Here is a 22441-nt window from a genome sequence, read left to right on the forward strand (position 1 = left end):
CACGTGTGTACACGCGGAGACGCACACGCACGCATACATGCATACACAGGTGCTCGAACGCATCGGACAAAATCACCGGTCTGGCCTTCTATCCGCCTATTTCGATGCTATTCATTGTTACTTTCATGCGTGATTGCCCGCACTCAGGTGGTTGCACAAAATAACACATCCAAGTCGAACATAACATGAGTGGAGGGAAAACGGGTTGATTTTCTCAAATGCCGTTGTGTTGCATCTTCTTGTAAAGTGCATGTTGCGATGAACGCAAAAAAATACACATACAAAAAATCGATCGGATATATGAAATATATTTCAAGTGCTTTTAAAAGATTAATGATCAGATAATAATCATAATCAGAACTTTTTCGAATAGAAATTGAAACGATTTTTTAATTAATCTTTGATGCTAAACAAATTTAAAAAAAGTATATACATTTAAAACCTCCCCCTAAGAAATTAATAAAAAATTTAGTAGAAAAACAAATTTTTTAAATATAATATTTAAAAATAAATTATATATACGACGAATTATTAGGATACGACGATCAACTTTCAATTGCATATATTACATCTCATACAACTAAAATTTTCATTAACGAGATCGAAAGCAGGTCATAAAACAAGATCTAATAAAAAATTTTTAATTGCTATACGAAGAATGACAATCTATTGTCGTATATATAATTTATTTTTAAATATTATATTTAAAAAATTTGTTTTTCTACTAAATTTTTTTGCAAAATTTTTCTGCAAAATTATACAGTTGACAAAATCTAAGCGAATACATATGTATGTATAAATTGATAGAATTTATAATGCATTAAAATTTAATTTTTAAGGACACAGAAAATGCTATAAAAGATTCATAAAATACAGTTAAAAATGTATATGTTCTATTGAAAAATATATTTCCTTCATCCATTTTTTTATTTCTGCTATTATAAAATAGACTATCAAATATATGATTGAAACAATAAAGTATATAAATACTATATTTTATATGTGAGATTGGAATCTTATTTTCAATATTCTCTTCAATAAAAAGCGTTAATGCTTTCACTGCCCTACCTCAATAAGCGTTTATAAACAATATTCATAACGTCGCAATGATATAATGAATGCTTTTCTAAGTGCTCATAGAACCACAGATATCTATGGTATAGACATCTGTGCATAGAACCAAAAAAGCCTGATATATAGGCGCTCTTTATAGGCGCTTAAAGCGCATGAGCGTTCGAAGCGCCGCGTCCAGCGACGCACGTGGCGTAATATAACCTGATATAACCTACAAAAGACCGTATCATGTTGTTGAACGTGCTGCTCGAGACGTAAAATTTTAAGAAGTTTGATAACAATCGACAAAGTTGGATTATAATCTCGAAAATGTTGCGAAGACAGGCGCGATTACGTAGAGAGTATCTCTACAGAAAATCCATACAGGATAAGGTGAAAGGTATTCAGGAGAAGAAGGATCAGCTGAAGCGCAACTTGGATGAGAATATACCGATTCACCCGGACCTGAGGAAAAGCGCGTTGCACGTGCAAAGGAAGATCGAATGGGAGGATGCTGGACCGCAGATGGCAATGGCCATGGGCACGGAAATGGGCGGCGGTGCCGTGGCCAACCACGAAGACGACGAGTATCGCTGGGCCGACGTGGAGGACCCGAAGATCGTCATCACGACGTCCCGCGATCCGAGCTCCCGACTGAAGATGTTCGCCAAGGAACTGCGTCTGATATTTCCCAATTCGCAGCGGATGAATCGTGGTAACTATGAGATGAAACAGCTGATCCATGCCTGTCGTGCCAACGACGTCACCGACTTCATCGTCGTGCACGAGCACCGAGGAGTTCCTGATACCCTGGTGGTATGTCATCTGCCATACGGACCGACTGCCTACTTTACACTGTCCGGGGTCATAATGCGACACGATATACCTGAAATTGGCACAATGTCAGAGCAATATCCACATTTGATATTTCACAACTTCAAGACGAAACTAGGAACAAGAGTGATGAACATTCTAAAGTACTTGTTTCCTGTACCAAAAGAAGATAGCAAGAGAGTGATCAGTTTTGCTAATCACGATGATTATATATGTTTTCGACATCATACGTATAAAAAGGTACACGGAAAGGATATCGAAATGGCAGAAGTTGGACCACGGTTTCAGATGAAGCTTTACGAGATCAAATTGGGAACTCTGGATACTGAATCGTCAGCTGATACAGAATGGGCATTGAGGCCCTATATGAATACAAGTCACAAAAGGAGATTTCTATCTGACGAAGATGGTTGGCAGCAAGAAGACAGCATTTAATTTAATTATATGAATTATAGAACCACACACACACAAACAATTGTTTACTTGTGATAGATTTTAATACTATATTAATATTTTTATATGTGTAATAAAAATTCTTGTATATATAGTACTATATATATCAAATCACTCATTTATAGTATAATAATGTATCGAAATAGTACATAATGAATATCAAATAATCATGGATGATATATCGAAGTTTCGCTTTCAATATTGTTTGATAATTTAATCGTTTGATAATGCTATACTGAGAAACATATATCGATAATATGAATTGGCTATACATTTATGAGAAGTGTGACAAAATTATTTTTAACTTTTCACATAATAGAAGCAATATCTCATCAAAATTATATAATAAATTGAATTTATTATATAATTTTGATGAGATATTGCTTCTATTATGTGAAAAGTTAAAAATATTTATGTCTTTACGTATCAATAATCTTACTCTCTCTCTACTTTTCATGTAATTTTGATATAGAAAATGTCATATTTGACTGTAGTCTTTTTGTTAATTGTAATTAACATCAGTTAATTATATTTATCACAAAGTATAAAAATAGTACATAATGAATATCAAATAATCATGAATGATATATCAAAGTTTCGCTTTCAATATTATTTTATAATTTAACCAATGCTATATTGAGAAACACATACATTGGTAATATAAATTGGGTATATATATGTATATATGTGGAGCGTGACAAAATTGTTTTTAACTTTTCACATTATAGAAGCAATATCTGATATTGAAATTATAATACATTGGATTTATATTTGTTTTCATCAATAATCTTTCTCTATCTCTCTCTCTCTCTATTTTTCATGTAATTTTGACATAGAAAATATTATATTTGAGATTACAATTAACATCAGTTAATTATATTTATCACAATACTAATGGTTCAATATTCTTTTTGATATTATTTTATATATAAAATCTGTCTAAATTTATGTATAAGTACTAATACACATAGATACATATATAAATATGTAAAATATATAATGATTAATATGTTGAACATAATTTTATGAATAAGTAATATACGATTCAAATATAAATTTCATTCTAAATATATCAATTTTATCGATATCAATTAATAAAAGATTTATGAAAAAATTTAATTTATATCTTTCTAATTGAAAGTTATTATAAAAAAAGAGATTACGTAGTAATAATTTTCTATGTACACAATAATCATTTTATATTGAAATAGCAAACGAAAAAATCTAATATTATTCTTTCCAAAAACATTGATTTTTCGATTCTTGATCATTTTCATATTTCACAACACTTGAGAAAAGTTTCATATTGCAAGTCAGTAAAAAAACTTTAAAAATTTCGTTTGAACGGGTCGCATAATTCGAATTTATAGTCAATATAGGTGAAAGATTGAATATCTTTTTTTAATTATAAATCACATATAATTGCACGACGACTCTGAAACAATAATTTTTCATTACATACCATTAGCAGCGGATCGAGCCAAACGGAGAACAGAATCCAATGTTAATCCATTCGCACAGATCTCTCTATCCTTCTTTCCTCGATACTTGATGTTTATTTTCACATCTCACAAACTTTTCACGCGAGAAAAGTTTCCGCGAACCGATAAACCGCCGCGTCTCACATGAAGTGAGTTTACACTCGATTTCGTCGGGAGAAGAAAGGTGGCGATTTTGTTGCAGGTTAATACAAAACATGCACGACTATTAAAGCAGTAATTTGATCGCGTACTCGTTAAGAGTCACTGCACCCGGATTCTCGATAATTCGGACGATTCGCGACACGACAAAAGTTTCCGCGAACCGTTGATGAAGAAGCTATCGCGTCTCACTTGAAGTCAATCGCGCGACATGATTTCGGTGGCGGAAGAGAGATGGCGATTTTGTTGCAGGTTAAAAAAAATGCACGATTATTGAAGCAGTAATTCGATCGCGTACACGTTAAAAATCACTGCACCTCGATACGACAAGCAACATCTCGATCTAATATTACTCTTTCCGCGAATATTTTTCACTTTTCTTCCCGGATTTTCGATAATTCGTACGATTCGCGACGCGACAAAAGTTTCCGCCATCCGTTGAAGCTATCGCGTCTCACTTGAAGTAGATCGCGCGACTTGATTGCGGCGATGGAAGATGGCGATAGTTGCACTGTAAAAAAATGCACGACTATTGAAGCAGTAATTTGATCGCGTACTCGTTAAGAATCATTGCACCTCGATACGACAACCAACCCCTCAATCTAATTCTACTTTTTCTGCAGATATTTCTTACCTTTCTTCCCGAATTCGCGATAATTCGGACGATTCGCGACACAAGTTCCTGCGTGTCGTTGGAGCAAACGTCGCGTCTAAATTGAAGTGAATCGCGCGACTCGATTTCGGTGGCGGAAGAGAGATGGCGATTGTTGTAGGGTAAAAAAAAAATGCACGATTATTGAAGCAGTAATTCGATCGCGTACACGTTAAAAATCACTGCACCTCGATACGACAAGCAACATCTCGATCTAATATTACTCTTTCCGCGAATATTTCTCACCTTTCTTCCCGGATTTTCGATAATTCGGACGATTCGCGACGCACGACGAGTTTCTGCGTGTCGGATGAAACGTCGCGTCTCACTTGAAGCTTGAAGTGAATCGCGCGACTCGATTTCGATGGCGGAAGAGAGATAGCGATTGTTGCAGGGTAAAAAAAATGCACGATTATTGAAGCAGTAATTCGATCGCGTACACGTTAAAAATCACTGCACCTCGATACGACAAGCAACATCTCGATGTAATACTACTCTTTTCGCAAATATTTCTCACCTTTCTTCCCGGATTCTCGATAATTCGGACGATTTGCGACACGACAAAAGTTTCCGCCATCCGTTGAAGCTATCGCGTCTCACTTGAAGTAGATCGCGCAACTTGATTGCGGCGGCGGAAGATGGCGATAGTTGCACTGTAAAAAAATGCACGACTATTGAAGCAGTAATTTGATCGCGTACTCGTTAAGAATCATTGCACCTCGATACGACAAACAATCTCTCAATCTAATTCTACTTTTTCTGCAGATATTTCTTACCTTTCTTCCCGAATTCGCGATAATTCGGACGATTCGCGACACAAGTTCCTGCGTGTCGTTGGAGCAAACGTCGCGTCTAAATTGAAGTGAATCGCGCGACTCGATTTCGGTGGCGGAAGAGAGATGGCGATTGTTGTAGGGTAAAAAAAAAATGCACGATTATTGAAGCAGTAATTCGATCGCGTACACGTTAAAAATCACTGCACCTCGATACGACAAGCAACATCTCGATCTAATATTACTCTTTCCGCGAATATTTCTCACCTTTCTTCCCGGATTTTCGGTAATTCGGACGATTCGCGACGAGTTTCTGCGTGTCGGATGAAACGTCGCGTCTCACTTGAAGCTTGAAGTGAATCGCGCGACTCGATTTCGGTGGCGGAAGAGAGATGGCGATTTTGTTGCAGGTTAAAAAAAATGCACGATTATTGAAGCAGTAATTCGATCGCGTACACGTTAAAAATCACTGCACCTCGATACGACAAGCAACATCTCGATCTAATATTACTCTTTCCGCGAATATTTTTCACTTTTCTTCCCGGATTTTCGATAATTCGTACGATTCGCGACGCGACAAAAGTTTCCGCCATCCGTTGAAGCTATCGCGTCTCACTTGAAGTAGATCGCGCGACTTGATTGCGGCGATGGAAGATGGCGATAGTTGCACTGTAAAAAAATGCACGACTATTGAAGCAGTAATTTGATCGCGTACTCGTTAAGAATCATTGCACCTCGATACGACAACCAACCCCTCAATCTAATTCTACTTTTTCTGCAGATATTTCTTACCTTTCTTCCCGAATTCGCGATAATTCGGACGATTCGCGACACAAGTTCCTGCATGTCGTTGGAGCAAACGTCGCGTCTAAATTGAAGTGAATCGCGCGACTCGATTTCGGTGGCGGAAGAGAGATGGCGATTGTTGTAGGGTAAAAAAAAAATGCACGATTATTGAAGCAGTAATTCGATCGCGTACACGTTAAAAATCACTGCACCTCGATACGACAAGCAACATCTCGATCTAATATTACTCTTTCCGCGAATATTTCTCACCTTTCTTCCCGGATTTTCGGTAATTCGGACGATTCGCGACGAGTTTCTGCGTGTCGGATGAAACGTCGCGTCTCACTTGAAGCTTGAAGTGAATCGCGCGACTCGATTTCGATGGCGGAAGAGAGATAGCGATTGTTGCAGGGTAAAAAAAATGCACGATTATTGAAGCAGTAATTCGATCGCGTACACGTTAAAAATCATTGCACCTCGATACGACAAGCAACATCTCGATGTAATACTACTCTTTTCGCAAATATTTCTCACCTTTCTTCCCGGATTCTCGATAATTCGGACGATTTGCGACACGACAAAAGTTTCCGCCATCCGTTGAAGCTATCGCGTCTCACTTGAAGTAGATCGCGCAACTTGATTGCGGCGGCGGAAGATGGCGATAGTTGCACTGTAAAAAAATGCACGACTATTGAAGCAGTAATTTGATCGCGTACTCGTTAAGAATCATTGCACCTCGATACGACAACCAACCCCTCAATCTAATTCTACTTTTTCTGCAGATATTTCTTACCTTTCTTCCCGAATTCGCGATAATTCGGACGATTCGCGACACAAGTTCCTGCGTGTCGTTGGAGCAAACGTCGCGTCTAAATTGAAGTGAATCGCGCGACTCGATTTCGGTGGCGGAAGAGAGATGGCGATTGTTGTAGGGTAAAAAAAAAATGCACGATTATTGAAGCAGTAATTCGATCGCGTACACGTTAAAAATCACTGCACCTCGATACGACAAGCAACATCTCGATCTAATATTACTCTTTCCGCGAATATTTCTCACCTTTCTTCCCGGATTTTCGGTAATTCGGACGATTCGCGACGAGTTTCTGCGTGTCGGATGAAACGTCGCGTCTCACTTGAAGCTTGAAGTGAATCGCGCGACTCGATTTCGATGGCGGAAGAGAGATGGCGATTGTTGCAGGGTAAAAAAAATGCACGATTATTGAAGCAGTAATTCGATCGCGTACACGTTAAAAATCACTGCACCTCGATACGACAAGCAACATCTCGATGTAATACTACTCTTTTCGCGAATATTTCTCACCTTTCTTCCCGGATTCTCGATAATTCGGACGATTCGCGACACGACAAGCTTCCGCGAACCGTTGAAGGAGCTCGTCTCACTTGAAGTAGATCGCGCGACATAATTTCGGTGGCGGAAGAGAGATGGCGATTGTTGTAGGCTAAAAAAAAATGCACGGCTATTGAAGCAGTAATTTGATCGCGTACTCGTCAAGAATTATTGCACCTCGATACGACAAGCAACATCTCGATCTAATACTACTCTTTTCGCGAATATTTCTCACCTTTCTTCCCGGATTCTCGATAATTCGGACGATTCGCGACACGATAAGCTTCCGCGATCCGTTAAAGGAGCTCGTCTCACTTGAAGTAGATCGCGCGACATGATTTCGGTGGCGGAAGAGAGATGGCGATTGTTGTAGGCTAAAAAAAAATGCACGGCTATTGAAGCAGTAATTTGATCGCGTACCCGTTAAAAATCGCTGCACCTCGATACGACAAGCAACATCTCGATGTAATACTACTCTTTCCGCGAATATTTTTTACCTTTCTTCCCCGATTCTCGATAATTCGGACGATTCGCGACGCGACAAAAGTTTCTGCGAGTCGTTGGAGAAACCGGGTGGTGGAAGAGAGATGGCGATTGTTGCAGGTTAAAATAAAATACGCGACTTTGAATCAGTAATTTGATCGCGTACTCGTTAAGAATCATTGCACCTCGATACGACAAACAACCCCTCAATCTAATTCTACTTTTTCTGCAAATATTTCTTACCTTTCTTCCCCGATTCTTGATAATTTTAACGATTCGCGACGAACGACAAAAGTTTCCGCCAGCCATTGAAGAAACTATCGCGTCTCACTTGAAGTTGATCACGCGTGAGAAGTGGGGAGAGGGAAGATGGCGATCTAGTTGCAGTGCAGGTTAAGGAAAAAAACGCGCGATAATACAAATCGAGATAATAATTTCATAATATATTCGTGACGTTTCGATACGGTAAACGGAGACCTGGATCGAATTTTGCTCTCTCTGCCAAAATTTCTCTTTCCTCTTTTCCGATTTTTAATAATTCTCGCAATTTGCAACGCGCTGGAAATGGATAATTATTTCCTTAATTGTTACAAATTAAAATAACGAAATAAAAATTTTATCGCGCATACCCATTAGATGCAGCCACCTTATTTGCACGAAGACTTGTCTCATATATTCTTTCCGCAAAAATCTCCAATAATTATTAACAATCATCACAGTTTTGCAACGCGCGGGAGAGGAAGCTTTAATGAAAAAAGTAAGCAACAAGTAATGAAACTATCCGAGAGTATCGATCCTCGCGATAATCGAAATCGAAATATCGCGCGCTGCGCCTGCGCACTTCTCGCGCGCGAATCCCGCGAATAGGTACCTAGCATTTGTTTACAAAAATACGTCGTGAACAAATGAAGGTTATTCCGCGAATTTGTAGCGGGGGTGCGGGTGAAAAATCGGTGTTCCTGATTCCGAGTCGCGAGTCGAGGACGCGTATTCGAGGTCGATCGCGGACGCGATTGAACGGTCGCCTCATGGATACGGACATTCATGTGCCCGCGAAAGCGGAGGATGACGCGCCGCGGCGACGCAGCGCCCGCGTTCAGGAGGCATCACGGCGGCGGAGGGAGGACGCTATGGATATGTACGGATCGTCGAAACCACGCGCGCAGAAGAGCGACGGTGAGAATCGCTTTCCAGTTTCACGTGGTTGCATCGGAGTAGTTGGTTTTTTGCTTGCTTCGCTGGTTATCGCTTGCGGTGAATCGCATGGATATATATCGCGCGTTGGTAGAAACCTCCGGAGGAGTCCTCCTCGGGGCGATATTCGGTGGCGAGTTGCGTTGCGTTATATATATATATATATATATATATTTGATATATATGTATATGTGGGGTGTCATACAGGCGCTTTTTGGCGGCGCTCGTCGCAAACTAAATCGTAAACACGAACATTCGTAAATAAAATGTTGAAAGTCTCACAAAGTCCAGCTGATGGAGCTTTTTTCACGTTTATGATCTTTTTGAATTGTAATACATATATTTCTTCGTACATTGCTTTAACTTTCTCGATTCATCACGTATACTTGATGTACAGACTTGTGTCAAGAGTAAAGATGCACTGGAGAAACGTAGAAATATCTTGATTATATCTTCAAACATTCATTCATCTTATTGCCAGTCATCATTATTTTTTGTGAAATATTTGAGAGTAATTGCATAATTGTCTTTTATAAAAATAATAATACAGAATTTCCAAGATAAAAGAAGTTGTTCTGCTACTGGCTGCCCACATCTTTAGTAGCTGATACATCGTAGCGTGCATAAAAGTAGTGTTTCTATACTGTGCCTCTATCCTGACTCTATAGATGTTTAAGCCTGGTAGTTAGCTATTGCAAAGTATATTGGACACTTTCCTTTGTTTGGCAAGGTGCAGTCTGCTTTATCTTTCAGATCTAGAGGTCACGGGTATCTCCCGCAGTGGTCGGGTAAGAAAGAAGTCTTCTAAGCTGGTTGACTTTGAGTCCGATGATCTTGCGGAAAATAAACTCAAGCGACAGAAGGCTCAACAATTACAAACTCAACAACTCTTGGATCAGTATGAAGTACAGCAACAGCAAATATTACCCACTCAATCTAGCCAAGCTAGTGGACGACAGAGAAAAAATTCAGGCTCCAATCATGTGCAGAGGCTCAAGGTGGAATCCCTATCTGATAATGAGATACAGTCATCGGGTTCAGAATCTGACGATCCCTCTGGGATAAATGAGGATGAGAGATACAGCATGGATTCTGGAAGCGACAATGAAGTAGATCCTCTTATGATCGACGATAGAGAAACGGGATTTAGGAAACTAGAACCACCCTCAGGTCAGGAAACACCATCGCAAGCGAATAGTTTATATATGCTTGAAAAATGTAAGAAAAAGTTGATTATTAAGGATGGGAAAATTATAAGCAAAACGAAGGCACAGCGGAAGGACAAAGGGGTACGTACTAATGAGGAGCGATACCAAAGAAAGGCCTTAATCTTTTCATATTTTTAGAAGACGAGATTTACCGCTTACATGCTATGGGCAAAGAAAATTAGACAAGAACTGTTAGAGCAATCTCCTTACATGGGTATTTAAGCTACATTTATTCCTTTTCATACAAATACAAATGCATGCAACTTTGATGTTGTTTATTGATTGTTGCTTTTTGTAGATTTTGCGGCAATTTCTAAGCGATTAGGAGAGCTGTGGGCTACAGTACCACATCTGGAAAAATATAATTGGCGCAGGCGCGCAAAACGCCTAGCAGCAAAACCTCATACTTTACCAGCGAGTAAAGATGAGCCTATCTGGAAAATGCCACCACCCGCCTCGCGAAAAAAATTCATTAATAAAATTGGTGGGTCTGTTTAGTTTCTTGTGTGTGTATATAAGCAGTGTACAATTCGTATGTCATGTGCAGTAGTTTATCTATCTTTATCTTCTTCGTGTGCATGTGCATTGGCCAAAAATATTTATTGAACGGAATATATATATATTTATAATCTTCTTTGTACTTTTTTCTTTTTTTTTTTTGTTTGGTTTGACGTGCATGCGTATGTTTCGTTTAAATGTGATCAGTATGACGTTAATAAATTATTCTCGTATATGTTGTATTTCAGGTAATGGAAAAGAAACGAAGACTGCGTCCACGAAAAAGGCTATCCAGCTCGGTGTGCCGTCTGTTGTTAGGAATATCCCGATCTCACCGCCGTCAAATCGCACCGGTAAAGATCTGGTTAATGAGCCAGTAATTGGAACTGGAATGTACAAGGTGATTGGAACGCAACCGATTGATGTTGCGGCTCATCTCAAATTGCTTGGCGAAAGCTTGACGATCATTGGGGAACGTTTAAAGGAGCACGACGGTCAAATAGCTGTCTCTGGCAGCCTTTCGGTTTTATTGGACTCGTTGCTCTGTGCCTTAGGTCCGTTAATCTGTTTAACGCAACAATTGCCAGAAACTAACGGAGCTAAACCCGAGACACTTTCCCAAATGCTCGATAACATTGCTTATCTTATGCCTGGGTTATAATACATGTACAAAATATTTAAAGGATAACAATTATCGGTAACTGTGTAAATATGTGTATGAAGTTAGATAAAAAAAAAAAAGAGTAGATTATGACCGTGAAAACAAAAATGAAGATATATGTCATTTATTTACTAGAAGTTTGAATCTTCGACAAAAATTAACGTTATATTTTCTTATCTGCAGATATAAAAAATACTACATTATGTTTTATATAAATAATATATTATCTGCAGATATAGTACTGCATGTCTGCAGTATATTACAATATAGCATTATGTTTTCTATAAATAATATATTTGTATAAAAATTACAATAAATATTTAAATAGTCCTATTATAACTAACTGTACATGTGATATATAAAAATAATGATCATCAAGTGATCAAATTACTTCATCGTCTGCTACTTGTTCGTAAGACATTTGTCCCACGACACTTTATCATTATATTTCATAATCCGCATAGTGACACATCATCGTTCAATCTATTTCACAACAACACTTTTGTCCGACAATATATTTTACTGTCTTTCTTACTTGAAATTACTATTAATATTTATATTACTAAATATATTTATAATGTGGTAATCATATAAACATTATAAATATAATTATATTATAATTATGTGCATATACAAATTATATATATTATAAATATATTTAACTATATTGTAATTATATACATATAAAATTGGACGAATAAATGGCAGACGGTGAAGCGTTCATAAACGAAAAATAATATTGCATAACTCTATTGTTCTGGCAAAATAGGCGGACATGTACAAAATAGATTTTTATCACCATATATATCGTCTATTCTTCCTACGCTTGGCCAAATCTTGTTGCTTCCCTTTACGAATGGCTAAAAAAGATAGATAAAATTCTATAATTGTACGTTCAACTAGATAAAATATTTAAAAGATACTTACAGCGGGAAAAACCGCTAACTCTCGCGAATAAGTTCGATTCCATTCAGTCGCTATTACTTGCTCCTGCGTGTGAGGTGCCATCTTCAAAGGATTTTGTTCAATATCTAATTTTCCTTCTTCGATGTCCGCAATCTCTTTTCTTATAGCTACCAAAAGAAATGCAAATGTAAGAACAACAAAAATATTAATATCTAACTTTTTATATTGTTTTCAGCACAACATTCAACAAGTTCTTTTTTAACTTACAGATCAGAGAATCGCAAAATCTGTCCAATTCAATCTTATCCTCGGATTCAGTCGGTTCGATCATCAAAGTACCAGCTACAGGCCAGCTCATAGTTGGCGCGTGAAAACCATAATCCATCAATCTCTTCGCAATATCAACGGCCTCGACGTTGGCAGTTTTCTTCAAGTCTCTTACGTCCAGAATGAATTCGTGCGCAACCAATCCAGTTTCACCCTTGTACAACGTGTTATAATGCTTCTCCAGTCTCTTGCTCATATAATTGGCATTGAGAATGGCCACTTGCGTAGCTTTACGCAAGCCTTTTGAACCCATCATCTTGATATAGGCCCATGAAATTGGTAAAATAGCGGACGATCCGAAAGGCGCAGCCGACACAGTACCAAGATTCTTTATATCACCATTGCCATTACCAGAACAATTTATTATCGGATGATTCGGCAGAAAAGGTATAAGATGTCGCTTTCTGTAAATTCAATTATATACATATCTACATAATTTAACGCAAAACTCTTTTCAAAATTAGGACGAACGATACTTACACTCCGATAGGACCCATGCCGGGTCCGCCACCTCCGTGAGGAATACAGAATGTCTTGTGCAAGTTGAGATGTGACACGTCGCTGCCATAGTCGCCGGGTCGACACAAGCCGACTTGAGCATTCATATTGGCACCGTCCAAGTATACCTGCCCGCCGACACTATGCACTAGGTCACATATGTCGCCGATCGTCTCCTCAAATACTCCGTTCGTCGATGGATACGTGATCATCAGGCACGATAACGTTTTTCGATACTTGTCGATCATCTCCGTCAGATGCGCCATGTCGACGGAACCGTCCTTACGCACGAAGATCGGCTCCACCTGCATACCCGCCATTTGGGCAGACGCGGGATTCGTGCCATGTGCGGACACCGGAATTAAACAGACTTGCCGGTTATTCTCGCCCTTGGATTCATGGTAACATTGTATAGCTCTCAAACCCGCGTATTCACCCTGTGCCCCGCTATTTGGCTGAAAGCTGATATCATCGTAGCCGGTGATCGCGCACAGATCATGCTCCAATTCGGCGAATAATTGTTGATATCCTTTAGCTTGCTCGAGAGGAGCAAAGGGATGTATGTCCGTGAGACCCTTCAAACTGCACGGCATCATCTCCGTCGTTGAATTCAGTTTCATCGTGCAAGAACCCTTATATACGTTGATGTTAATTAATTAAACTTACACCAGAATACATTTTATATTTGTAAAATTGCAGCCGCTTACCAATGGAATCATACTATGTACAAGAGACACGTCTTTGTTTTCCAGAGATTTCATGTATCTAACTATCCTCGTCTCGGAATGGTAGCTATTAAAGACGGGATGCTGCAAGTACGGAATAGTACGATGGAAGTCTGACTTATCTAAGCTTTTCGCGAGGAAGTCTTCGTCTTTGATAACATCTTCAACCGTAGTACTCGCCGAGAATACTTTATAAAGATCATTTACGTCCTCTATCGTTGTAGTTTCATCGAGAGATATTCCAATGGTACCGTCACTATAATATCTGTAAAAAAAGTTTCCGCATTCGTAGTTTTATCAACAAAATCATAAATTATTATTCCGTCTATTTAGAGGAGAATACACAAACCTTAAATTTATTTTAGCTCTGTTTGCATTCTCTTTTACTACTTGCGCGGAAATTTTTGGCGACACTTTAATAGTATCAAAAAAGTAAATGTTGTTTATCGTGTTTCCAGCTGCTTCCAAACCTCTTGCCAAGGTCAACGTCAAATTGTGCACTCTGCTCGCCATGTCGCGTATTCCCTGAGGACCATGATACACGGCGTACATTGCGGACATGTTGGCTAGCAACGCTTGTGCAGTACAGATATTGCTGGTGGCTTTGTCCCGTCTGATGTGTTGCTCGCGCGTTTGCAGAGCCAACCGATAGGCCTCCCGTCCGTTGGAGTCTTTCGTAACGCCTATCATTCGACCGGGCATTAATCGCACCAACTTTTGCCGGCATGCGAAGAATGCGGCGTGAGGTCCGCCGTATCCAAGAGGTACCCCGAAACGTTGACTCGTGCCCACGCATACGTCGACGCCAAATTCACTTGGTGGTTGAAGTACAGCTAATGCCAGTAAGTCGGTAGCCGCGCAGACGAGTGTCTGGAATAAAATGCATATCGTTAAACCGCGATATATGACAAACAGTTGTATTTAATATATATGAATAAGATACTATTTTTTTGTAAAAAATACAAAAAAGTCTCGTGACTTGTCATGTTTCTAATGAATGATGTATTTCTATAGAATTTTCTTATCTCATAAGGAAAAACATACAATTGCTATTTGGTTGCTTCTATGTTTTATCCCAAGGAAAACTCGTAATTTTGAAAGGAATAAAAATTACAAAAAAATCTATCTCTTTCATATAAAAATGTTAATATCTTTGTTTTTCTGTATATAATTTTCGATAATAATTATTACCCCGTTAGCGTGCGCCTTTCTGACAACATCGTCGAAATTGTGTATACTGCCAGTGGTGTCAGGATACTGCACGAGAATGCCGGCGATATCCTTCGCGCTAGTATCCACTTTGAACACGTCTCCAATTTCCAGCATTAAACCCAAGGACATGGCGCGTGTTGTTATCACACTGATCGTCTGAGGATGCACTTGGTCGGAGAGAAACAACTTTTTTCTCTTATTATGTCTGCATGCAAGCGCCAAAGCCTCCGCTGCTGCGGTTCCCTCGTCCAAGAGAGAGGCGTTCGCTACTTCCATTCCCGTCAAGTCACATATCATGGTTTGATAATTCAATAAGCTTTCCAGTCGTCCTTGTGAAATCTCCGGCTGATAAGGAGTGTACTGCGTCGTCCTGAGGTAAGATGCAACGAAATTGTTTATACAAAACCTTTTCTATACACATTCATACATTTCATATTTATCGATTTTGTTCTAGCACGACTTACCATCCTGGATTTTCGAAGATGTTACGCATGATTGTGTGTGGCACGCAGCAATTATGATACCCCATACCTATGTAAGAGCGCCAGACTTCATTCTTTTCCGAAATTTTGGTGACCTGCTTCATCAGATTGTACTCGGCTACAAAATTAATTTGTATTAATTTTATCTCCACAATAATTCAAATTCGACACAAATAATAGGTAATTAAAGTTTTATACAATTAATTAATATATATAGAGACTTTACATGTGTGTGCTATTGCAAAATGAGATTAAATCTGTACGACGACATAAACTTAATTTTATTTGAGATCACGTGAATACGAAGCGGGCACACGAGATTGAACTATGACCTACGATAAGATAAGACAGATAAATCGAGGGTTATCAATTTTAGGTCAAGTCGAATCGTAAAGTCTCGTGACTTGTCACGTTTCTAAAGAATGACGAATTTTTGGTGTTCTTATCTTATAAGGAAAAAAAATACAATTGCTGTTTATATGTTTTATCCCACGGAAAACCAAAAATTTTACAAGCAAGAAACAAAGATCCATCATTTTACTCAAAGAAATATGAGAGATCTCTAATTGTGTTTTAATAAAATCTAAATATTATATACATATACTAATTAAGAAAACACATTACTCACTAACTGACTCATCGAGATTTAAATCTCCCTTGTGAAGAATTTTAACTGGTACTGCAGCTTCCGTTAATTCATCAAGATTCTGCAATATCGAATTACAAATGAAATTAATCCACGATTATTAATTACAGCTTATCGTTTTGATTTTTTAAAATATTTGTTAATATATATAATTTTAATATTTGTTATTTGACGAATAACAAATTTGTTGCTCTCTTTTTTTAATAACTTTGTTTAAAGATGATTGAACTGTTTCGTTTTATAATTTTTTACAATAGACTTGGATTTTAATATAATTAGCATTTAGCTTTTAGTCATTCAATTGAAAATTAATTCAGTTGCAATATACAAGTATTTTTTTTCTCATTGTATAAAAAGATTTCACAAGTATATGTTACCTTAAATCCAATTAATCTCAACATTTCCATCTGTTCGTATTCCCTAGGTCCAATGTGCCGTGCTTGAAATTCCTCTTTTTGTGGGAGTAATTTATCTATATTCTTCCACAAATTACTCAATTGCAATCCACGCACATGTTGAGCCACGATGTTATGCTTACTTAAAAGTTTTGTGCATTGTGCCATCTTTAAAGTGTGCTGCATTGTAACTTTTTAAAAAGAAACCGCGTAAGTAAAGAAAGCAATAAATGCTGCACGTAAATACCACTCGAGGAGCTTCACAAAACTAAGAAGTATTTTAAACTTGAGCAAGATTTTATACTCAGTGTATATATATTATCAGTATATATATATAGGTATTGTGATATCGCGCAATATATCGATGTCATATCTCTCTATTCTTGATTACACAGCTTGAACTTTTAACCTTGGCTTGTACAATATTGAAAAAGTATTTTCGCAATTATATCTCTTAATGTCTAATATAAAATAGAGTTCTTCCATTAAACAACAAATGATTTTTGTTTTGTGCCTTGTTTTCGCTCCCATTTTACAAAAGTTGTGCAACACATAAAGTTTTGTATAGCAATAATTTCTGTTAACTTGATATAATATATATAATATACTATATATTTTTAATTACGCAAAAATAGTATATAAAATTTGTAAGTATAAATAAAAAATATTGCAATATGATATATAAAGAGATATATATTTTAAGAACTATATTTTATATCTTTAATACAAAATTATTTGTATGTAAAATATGTAAGTTTGTTTCATTAGACAATAATGATAATACATTTAACATTACTATATTATATGTACATTTAAAGCCGTTATTATTCTATTCAGAATATAAATAAGCAATTGAGGATTTGAAAAAGTTAAAACGTAAACTAAAAATATTTCAAAATTTATCAATCATTTTCTAATTTTGGTTTAAAGTAGTGTTGGTTGCAGAAAAGTAAATTTAACATTTGGAAAACTAGTCTTTATTTCATAAACTTATCTTGATTTTGCGTAAGTATCTTAGCAGATGATTTAGCGTCCAAGAAAAGCGAATTCACTTCCTCAATGTCCTCTTTCTTGATGCTGGTTCTTTCATTGACTTTTGCAGTTAAAGCCGCAGGTGTTAGAAGCTGCACTACGTACCGCAGAGTCGTTTTCGTACCGAGTTCGCTGAGAGTGGATAGAGCTTCGTCCTCGATTTGCAGTCCTTCTGTCACAGCTCTCAGCTTCGTTATCTGCTCGATCTCTTGCCTGGAATATGGTAGAGTCTTGATGATGAGCAGACGGTCCAACAGGTCGAGAGGTATGCCGTGTGGAGAGACGATGTCTTCGGTTCCCCGGATCACGCAACGGCCACGATTTGTAGCGAAAATAACGATCGGTGCTATAGCGCTTTCTAGCGCGCGGTGCAGATAGGTAAACGTTTCTATGTCTAGCATGTGAACCTCGTCTATGAACAATACTCCTGGTACTAATTCGGCGATGCCTTGGTCGATATACTTGTTTACTACCTTGTTTATTTCCTTCCGTAACTTATCTAAAACAATTTGTACATATAATTTAGATATGTTAAATTTTCAAATATTAATAGATATATATATATTGAATAAAAAAAAATCTATAACACATAACTTGCTAAAAGATATTAAATATGTTTATGTCTTCTCTTACCTGTAATTTCAGTTTTTTTAGGTTTCATTAATTGTCCCATCATAGACATTATGTCTTGTCCTCCTTGCGGCTTAGCATTGGCTACATCTAAATCGTGCAATGTTACATCTTGTATGACTTCCTTCTTTTTATGTACATCGCCTTTTGGTAAGGGAACATATTCTTCTGCTTCCAGGTCAAACTCAGTAGCAAAATTATCACTCCGACCTTGCCTCTTTACAGCTCCACTGTTGGCTTCAATATAAATTACATCACCAGCTTCTACCTTCTCTTTTTGCAGAGATTCATATATGGAAGGATCCAGCTTTAATTGTTTTGTGCCTTTAGAAGTTTTCAGTCCAAGGACCACGTGTGATACAGTTTTACCGTAACCACCCATAGGATTTTCTGTTTCCACAGGTGTCAACTCTGTGACTTCGCCTTCGTATACCTCCTTTGTTTCTTTGATTCTCAAACCAATGGCCCTTCTAAAATTCTCCATAAGAACTTCTGTCTTCTTGATTTCAGAACTGTAGACTTCTGAACCAACCATAGGACAAAAAGGCACCTTGTTACCGAGTTCTTGTGCAATGGCAAGAGCTATCGCTGTCTTGCCTGTGCCCGGTGGACCAGCCAACAGGACGGCGCGTCCTGCCATTCTCTTTGACTTTATCATATCGACAACGATGCCTGCCGCCTGTAACAACAATGTAACGATTTTATGTTAGTAATTTTTATCTAATATACCATCTTCTTATGTCAATAAGTGTACAAGAGAAGGAAGAGATATATAAGATAGCAAAATTTGGAGAAGTAGATTTCACATAACTTATACTTATTTATTATAATATTTTTATTTATACCGGAAGAACAAACCGAGATACATGTAATATAATACAATTCTTACACCGATACCGCTTCTGTAAGAAAATACTAACCTCTCGCGCCATTTCCTGACCGACGAGACCGGCCGCATTTTGTATGGCTGTACCTTTTTCATCAAGTCCCAATCCCTTGATATGCGTGTGTGCGGAGATCCTCTGAGTTTTCGCGGTGCTCTTTACCTCCTCGATCTTCATCGCGTTATGTTAAAAAGAATCGAAGCGGATTGAAACGAGCACGTTGCTAGCTGCGGCTGTTTGATTGATACACGATACACGCGTAGTTTTCTCTCTCCTTCCCTCTTCCGCTGTTTCTACAGCAACGCGATTCCGTCATTGGCGGAAATCAAACGCGGAGCTTTGCTCACATTACGCGCCACCTTCCGAAGCTCAAGCTCATGGAAATTTATCGATTCGCTCGTTCTCTGCCCTGCAAATGTATTTCTCGTCTTCATCTTTCAGTAAAATTAAAGAATAAATTCAAAAGAGTGGAATAGATTCATATGTCGTAGAAAATATATTTACAGCGAATAATATGGAGTGCTCGCGCAAGCTGTCTGTCAAAAAGTCCGCGTCTAGCAATTGATACATTTTTCAGAAACTAGATGTCTCATGGAACGAATAGTTTCCCGATAACGCAATGTGCAGATAAACTTCGTATATAAAGACATACTGCGGCATCCGTTGTCGGGTCCGATGCACCTGGGAAAAAGCTAACGATAAATCGTAATCTTAATTTGGAGTTGCCGCTAATTTCGATACCGTTCAACTATCTCCGCCCAAGGTGCGCCTGTGACCTATTTTGCTGAATATCCTTTTCCACGTATTTTTCATGCTCTTTCTCTTTTGTTTTATCGTACAATTTATATTCTTTTTACCTATGACTCGACTTCTCTTCGATATTAATTTTAACATTTTAATAATATTTAAATTTTATCTATTTCTCTAAGCAAAGTTGATTAACTGAAATAAAGCTAAACTTGAAATTTAAATTTATATATATAGAATTAATAGAAATAGAATAATTTTATATATTAGAATTAAGTAAAGAATATTTAATATTATATATATTACATAATATATATACACTTAACTAGAATTACGTGACTGCTGAATAAATTTGGGAGTAATAAATAAACTTTATTGTAATATAGAATTTAGGCTTACAAAATTTATGTCATTAAGTACCATGATAAATTTCTTTCAATTCCAGGTTTCTGTGGCTGTCAACTATGAAATAGAATCATACCTTGTACAAAGGTTTCGTTTCTCTGATTTCAAATTCTGGCACAGCAGTCTGGCTGTCTTTCATCTGGAAAGAAAAATGTATCAAATTCAAACTACTGACATATAGACACATTGCATAAGAACTGTGAGTACCTACTTTGACATGTGCGTATAATATAATTCCCACTAATGTTAGAGTTATACCGATGACTTGATTTATCGCCAGTGTTTCATGGAAAAGTAATGAACCTCCCAACAAAAGGAGGCAAAATTTGGAATGTCCAACCATATTATATCTGAGTATTTTGTTAAAGTATGTAATACATGAATTTATAAATTTCTTGTAATAAATTTACATAAGGATACGTTAAAGGCGAAGTCTTTCCTATGATCCAGTAGGAAGTCAAATTCACGAAAAATGCAACCACACCTGATAAGATCACCATGCTCTGTAAATGACAAAGATGTGATAATTTAATCAAGAAAGCAATTAATCTTGATTTGTTTTTTATTTTCAGAAACATACTATATCCAATAGTGACCAATTATGCGTGAAGGTTTGCCCAACTGGCTCCAAGATTGGAATAACGATCAACAGCATAACAGTGGACAGTGGTGCTTGATAAAATAATAATTGCATCGGATCCATCTGAAATTCTCTCTGTTTTCTGTTTATCATCTGCAAGAGAATGCAACACATCAATATGTATAATCAAACGTAAGGTATGTATGTTTCTACATTTATATCTCTAGATTTATAAATTTTGATATGTTTATCAAAAAGTGAGAAACAATAACGTACCACTTGATACAAGGATGTCACAAGCACTCCAAGTGTTGCGTAAATAGTTCCAATGACATTGAATTGTATATCGTAATAAAAATTGATCACGACCCCCAGTATAATCGGTATCAATGTTAATTTAACAAGCGTGCCGAAATGCTTTCTATAAAATATCATCTGCATCACTATCACGCAGGGTGTCGTTAACATTTTCGCCACTTGATAGGTTCCAACTGTATTATGCGCCAAACTCAAGTTCGTCAGAACGACAAAGCCACAAAACGTCATGGCAATCAACACCATCTCCTTGATGTCGATGTCTTTAACGCAAAAGACATCCAACTTCTCGCAGATTATCAAGCCGACAAATGTCATTGCGAAGTGTATCATGGACAGCGTGATGTTTGGAAAGCGGGTATGAATATAGAGCCATTTGTTTAACAGTACGATTACGATCGAGAAGATTACATTTAACAGCAGATAAAACGCGATGACCACCTTCTTATTCATTTTACGAGCTCATATGTCACTGTTCGTTTTTGCAAATATTTCGATAATTTCGACAGCCTGGAGTATTGTGACGTTTGACGTTTAGGTTAGGTCTCGCACGAGAGCGTACACATGTCAAATTCCAGCTGACAAATTGTCAAAAGGAGAAAATTACATACAATCACTCCATTTGGGCCTATTTATTTTTCCGTTTCGCTCGTGATTGCTGATTCACAGATATCTCTCGAATGATATGCCATGTTCGAGGAGAGCGTCTCCGTATATATATATTTATTTATTGCCGATTGCTCGACATTTCAGCGTAGAATCGCGTCCATTCATATACGATATACGATGCCTACTACGAATACTCCACGTGACTTTTGTTTAACAAGCTGCGTTCTGCGTCCTGCGGTCATGCGGTCATGCGTCGGAATGTCGGAAATTTGGAATTCGGTGCGAGGAGTGGGGAGCGCGGTGGCTGGGGGGGGCTGGGTGGTGGGGGAATGCGCGCGCCGCGCACCGGCCCCCCACCACCCAACCCCCACCACACCCCCACTCTTCGCACCGAATTCCGATGCGCGACCGCGCGACGCGGCGCCACTTGAAGGTTAAAAGTCGAACGCGTCGCGCACATCGACA

The 22441-nt window shown here is 37.8% G+C and overlaps 5 protein-coding genes and 1 long non-coding RNA gene across 9 annotated transcripts; 3 read left to right on the forward strand and 3 right to left on the reverse strand.

The window, feature by feature from the left end:
- The first annotated feature begins 1259 nt into the window (after nucleotides 1-1259).
- LOC145946154 (U3 small nucleolar ribonucleoprotein IMP4) lies at nucleotides 1260-2466 on the forward strand. Its single transcript, XM_083055633.1, has one exon. The coding sequence runs from the start codon at nucleotides 1384-1386 to the stop codon at nucleotides 2320-2322; it is 939 nt and encodes a 312-aa protein (XP_082911759.1). The 5' UTR covers nucleotides 1260-1383; the 3' UTR covers nucleotides 2323-2466.
- Nucleotides 2467-9001: 6535 nt separating this feature from the next.
- On the forward strand, nucleotides 9002-11691 carry LOC145945811 (uncharacterized). 4 transcript variants are annotated; one of them, XM_083054979.1, is made up of 6 exons: nucleotides 9112-9198; nucleotides 9767-9897; nucleotides 9970-10505; nucleotides 10563-10638; nucleotides 10723-10908; nucleotides 11171-11691. In XM_083054979.1, the coding sequence occupies exons 2-6, from the start codon at nucleotides 9885-9887 to the stop codon at nucleotides 11581-11583; spliced, it is 1224 nt and encodes a 407-aa protein (XP_082911105.1). In that variant the 5' UTR covers nucleotides 9112-9198; nucleotides 9767-9884; the 3' UTR covers nucleotides 11584-11691. The 4 variants fall into 4 exon arrangements, with proteins under 4 accessions (XP_082911103.1, XP_082911104.1, XP_082911105.1 ...); XM_083054980.1 differs by having other exon boundaries at nucleotides 9976-10505; XM_083054977.1 differs by lacking the exon at nucleotides 9767-9897 and having other exon boundaries at nucleotides 9002-9198.
- Nucleotides 11692-11783: 92 nt separating this feature from the next.
- Nucleotides 11784-16960, reverse strand: LOC145945809 (glycine dehydrogenase (decarboxylating), mitochondrial). The gene is made up of 10 exons (XM_083054975.1): nucleotides 16757-16960; nucleotides 16362-16440; nucleotides 15716-15851; nucleotides 15231-15621; nucleotides 14389-14909; nucleotides 14022-14304; nucleotides 13297-13946; nucleotides 12757-13220; nucleotides 12511-12656; nucleotides 11784-12443 (listed from the first exon to the last, which is right to left on the reverse strand). The coding sequence occupies exons 1-10, from the start codon at nucleotides 16958-16960 to the stop codon at nucleotides 12333-12335; spliced, it is 2985 nt and encodes a 994-aa protein (XP_082911101.1). The 3' UTR covers nucleotides 11784-12332.
- A 333-nt stretch (nucleotides 16961-17293) lies between these two features.
- Nucleotides 17294-21676, forward strand: LOC145945814 (uncharacterized). Its single transcript, XR_014426925.1, has 6 exons — nucleotides 17294-17421; nucleotides 17877-18184; nucleotides 18947-19141; nucleotides 20513-20671; nucleotides 21045-21249; nucleotides 21537-21676. It is a non-coding gene; the product is annotated as an uncharacterized LOC145945814 (long non-coding RNA).
- Nucleotides 17567-19614, reverse strand: Pont (RuvB-like helicase pontin). Its single transcript, XM_083054976.1, has 3 exons — nucleotides 19357-19614; nucleotides 18440-19115; nucleotides 17567-18305 (listed from the first exon to the last, which is right to left on the reverse strand). The coding sequence occupies exons 1-3, from the start codon at nucleotides 19495-19497 to the stop codon at nucleotides 17752-17754; spliced, it is 1371 nt and encodes a 456-aa protein (XP_082911102.1). The 5' UTR covers nucleotides 19498-19614; the 3' UTR covers nucleotides 17567-17751.
- LOC145945813 (solute carrier family 35 member E3-like) lies at nucleotides 20419-21820 on the reverse strand. The gene is made up of 5 exons (XM_083054981.1): nucleotides 21329-21820; nucleotides 21053-21205; nucleotides 20893-20975; nucleotides 20684-20822; nucleotides 20419-20611 (listed from the first exon to the last, which is right to left on the reverse strand). The coding sequence occupies exons 1-5, from the start codon at nucleotides 21818-21820 to the stop codon at nucleotides 20543-20545; spliced, it is 936 nt and encodes a 311-aa protein (XP_082911107.1). The 3' UTR covers nucleotides 20419-20542.
- Nucleotides 21821-22441: the final 621 nt, after the last annotated feature.

Source organism: Prenolepis imparis, unplaced genomic scaffold (genome assembly GCF_030444845.1).
Source record: "Prenolepis imparis isolate NDT839.2.m4 unplaced genomic scaffold, iyPreImpa1.0 SCAF_15, whole genome shotgun sequence".
Classification (NCBI taxonomy): domain Eukaryota; kingdom Metazoa; phylum Arthropoda; class Insecta; order Hymenoptera; family Formicidae; genus Prenolepis; species Prenolepis imparis.

Bases quoted from the DNA above. Each gene is read 5' to 3' on its own strand.
- LOC145946154 (XM_083055633.1), top strand. From the start codon at position 1,384: ATGTTGCGAAGACAGGCGCGATTACGTAGAGAGTATCTCTACAGAAAA.
- LOC145945811 (XM_083054977.1), top strand. From the start codon at position 9,051: ATGGATACGGACATTCATGTGCCCGCGAAAGCGGAGGATGACGCGCCG. The intron at 9,199-9,969 runs GTGAGAATCGCT...TTTATCTTTCAG, and splicing joins ACGCGCGCAGAAGAGCGACG to ATCTAGAGGTCACGGGTATC. The intron at 10,506-10,562 runs GTACGTACTAAT...TCATATTTTTAG, and splicing joins CACAGCGGAAGGACAAAGGG to AAGACGAGATTTACCGCTTA.
- LOC145945809 (XM_083054975.1), bottom strand. From the start codon at position 16,960: ATGCAGCACACTTTAAAGATGGCACAATGCACAAAACTTTTAAGTAAG. The intron at 15,622-15,715 runs GTAAGTCGTGCT...ATCTTACCTCAG, and splicing joins ATCTTCGAAAATCCAGGATG to GACGACGCAGTACACTCCTT. The intron at 12,444-12,510 runs GTAAGTATCTTT...TATCTTTTTTAG, and splicing joins AGTTAGCGGTTTTTCCCGCT to CCATTCGTAAAGGGAAGCAA.
- Pont (XM_083054976.1), bottom strand. From the start codon at position 19,497: ATGAAGATCGAGGAGGTAAAGAGCACCGCGAAAACTCAGAGGATCTCC. The intron at 19,116-19,356 runs GTTAGTATTTTC...TTGTTGTTACAG, and splicing joins GTCAGGAAATGGCGCGAGAG to GCGGCAGGCATCGTTGTCGA. The intron at 18,306-18,439 runs GTAAGAGAAGAC...AAATTGTTTTAG, and splicing joins TAAAAAAACTGAAATTACAG to ATAAGTTACGGAAGGAAATA.
- LOC145945813 (XM_083054981.1), bottom strand. From the start codon at position 21,820: ATGAATAAGAAGGTGGTCATCGCGTTTTATCTGCTGTTAAATGTAATC. The intron at 21,206-21,328 runs GTACGTTATTGT...ATTCTCTTGCAG, and splicing joins TGACATCCTTGTATCAAGTG to ATGATAAACAGAAAACAGAG. The intron at 20,976-21,052 runs GTATGTTTCTGA...TGTCATTTACAG, and splicing joins ATTGGTCACTATTGGATATA to AGCATGGTGATCTTATCAGG.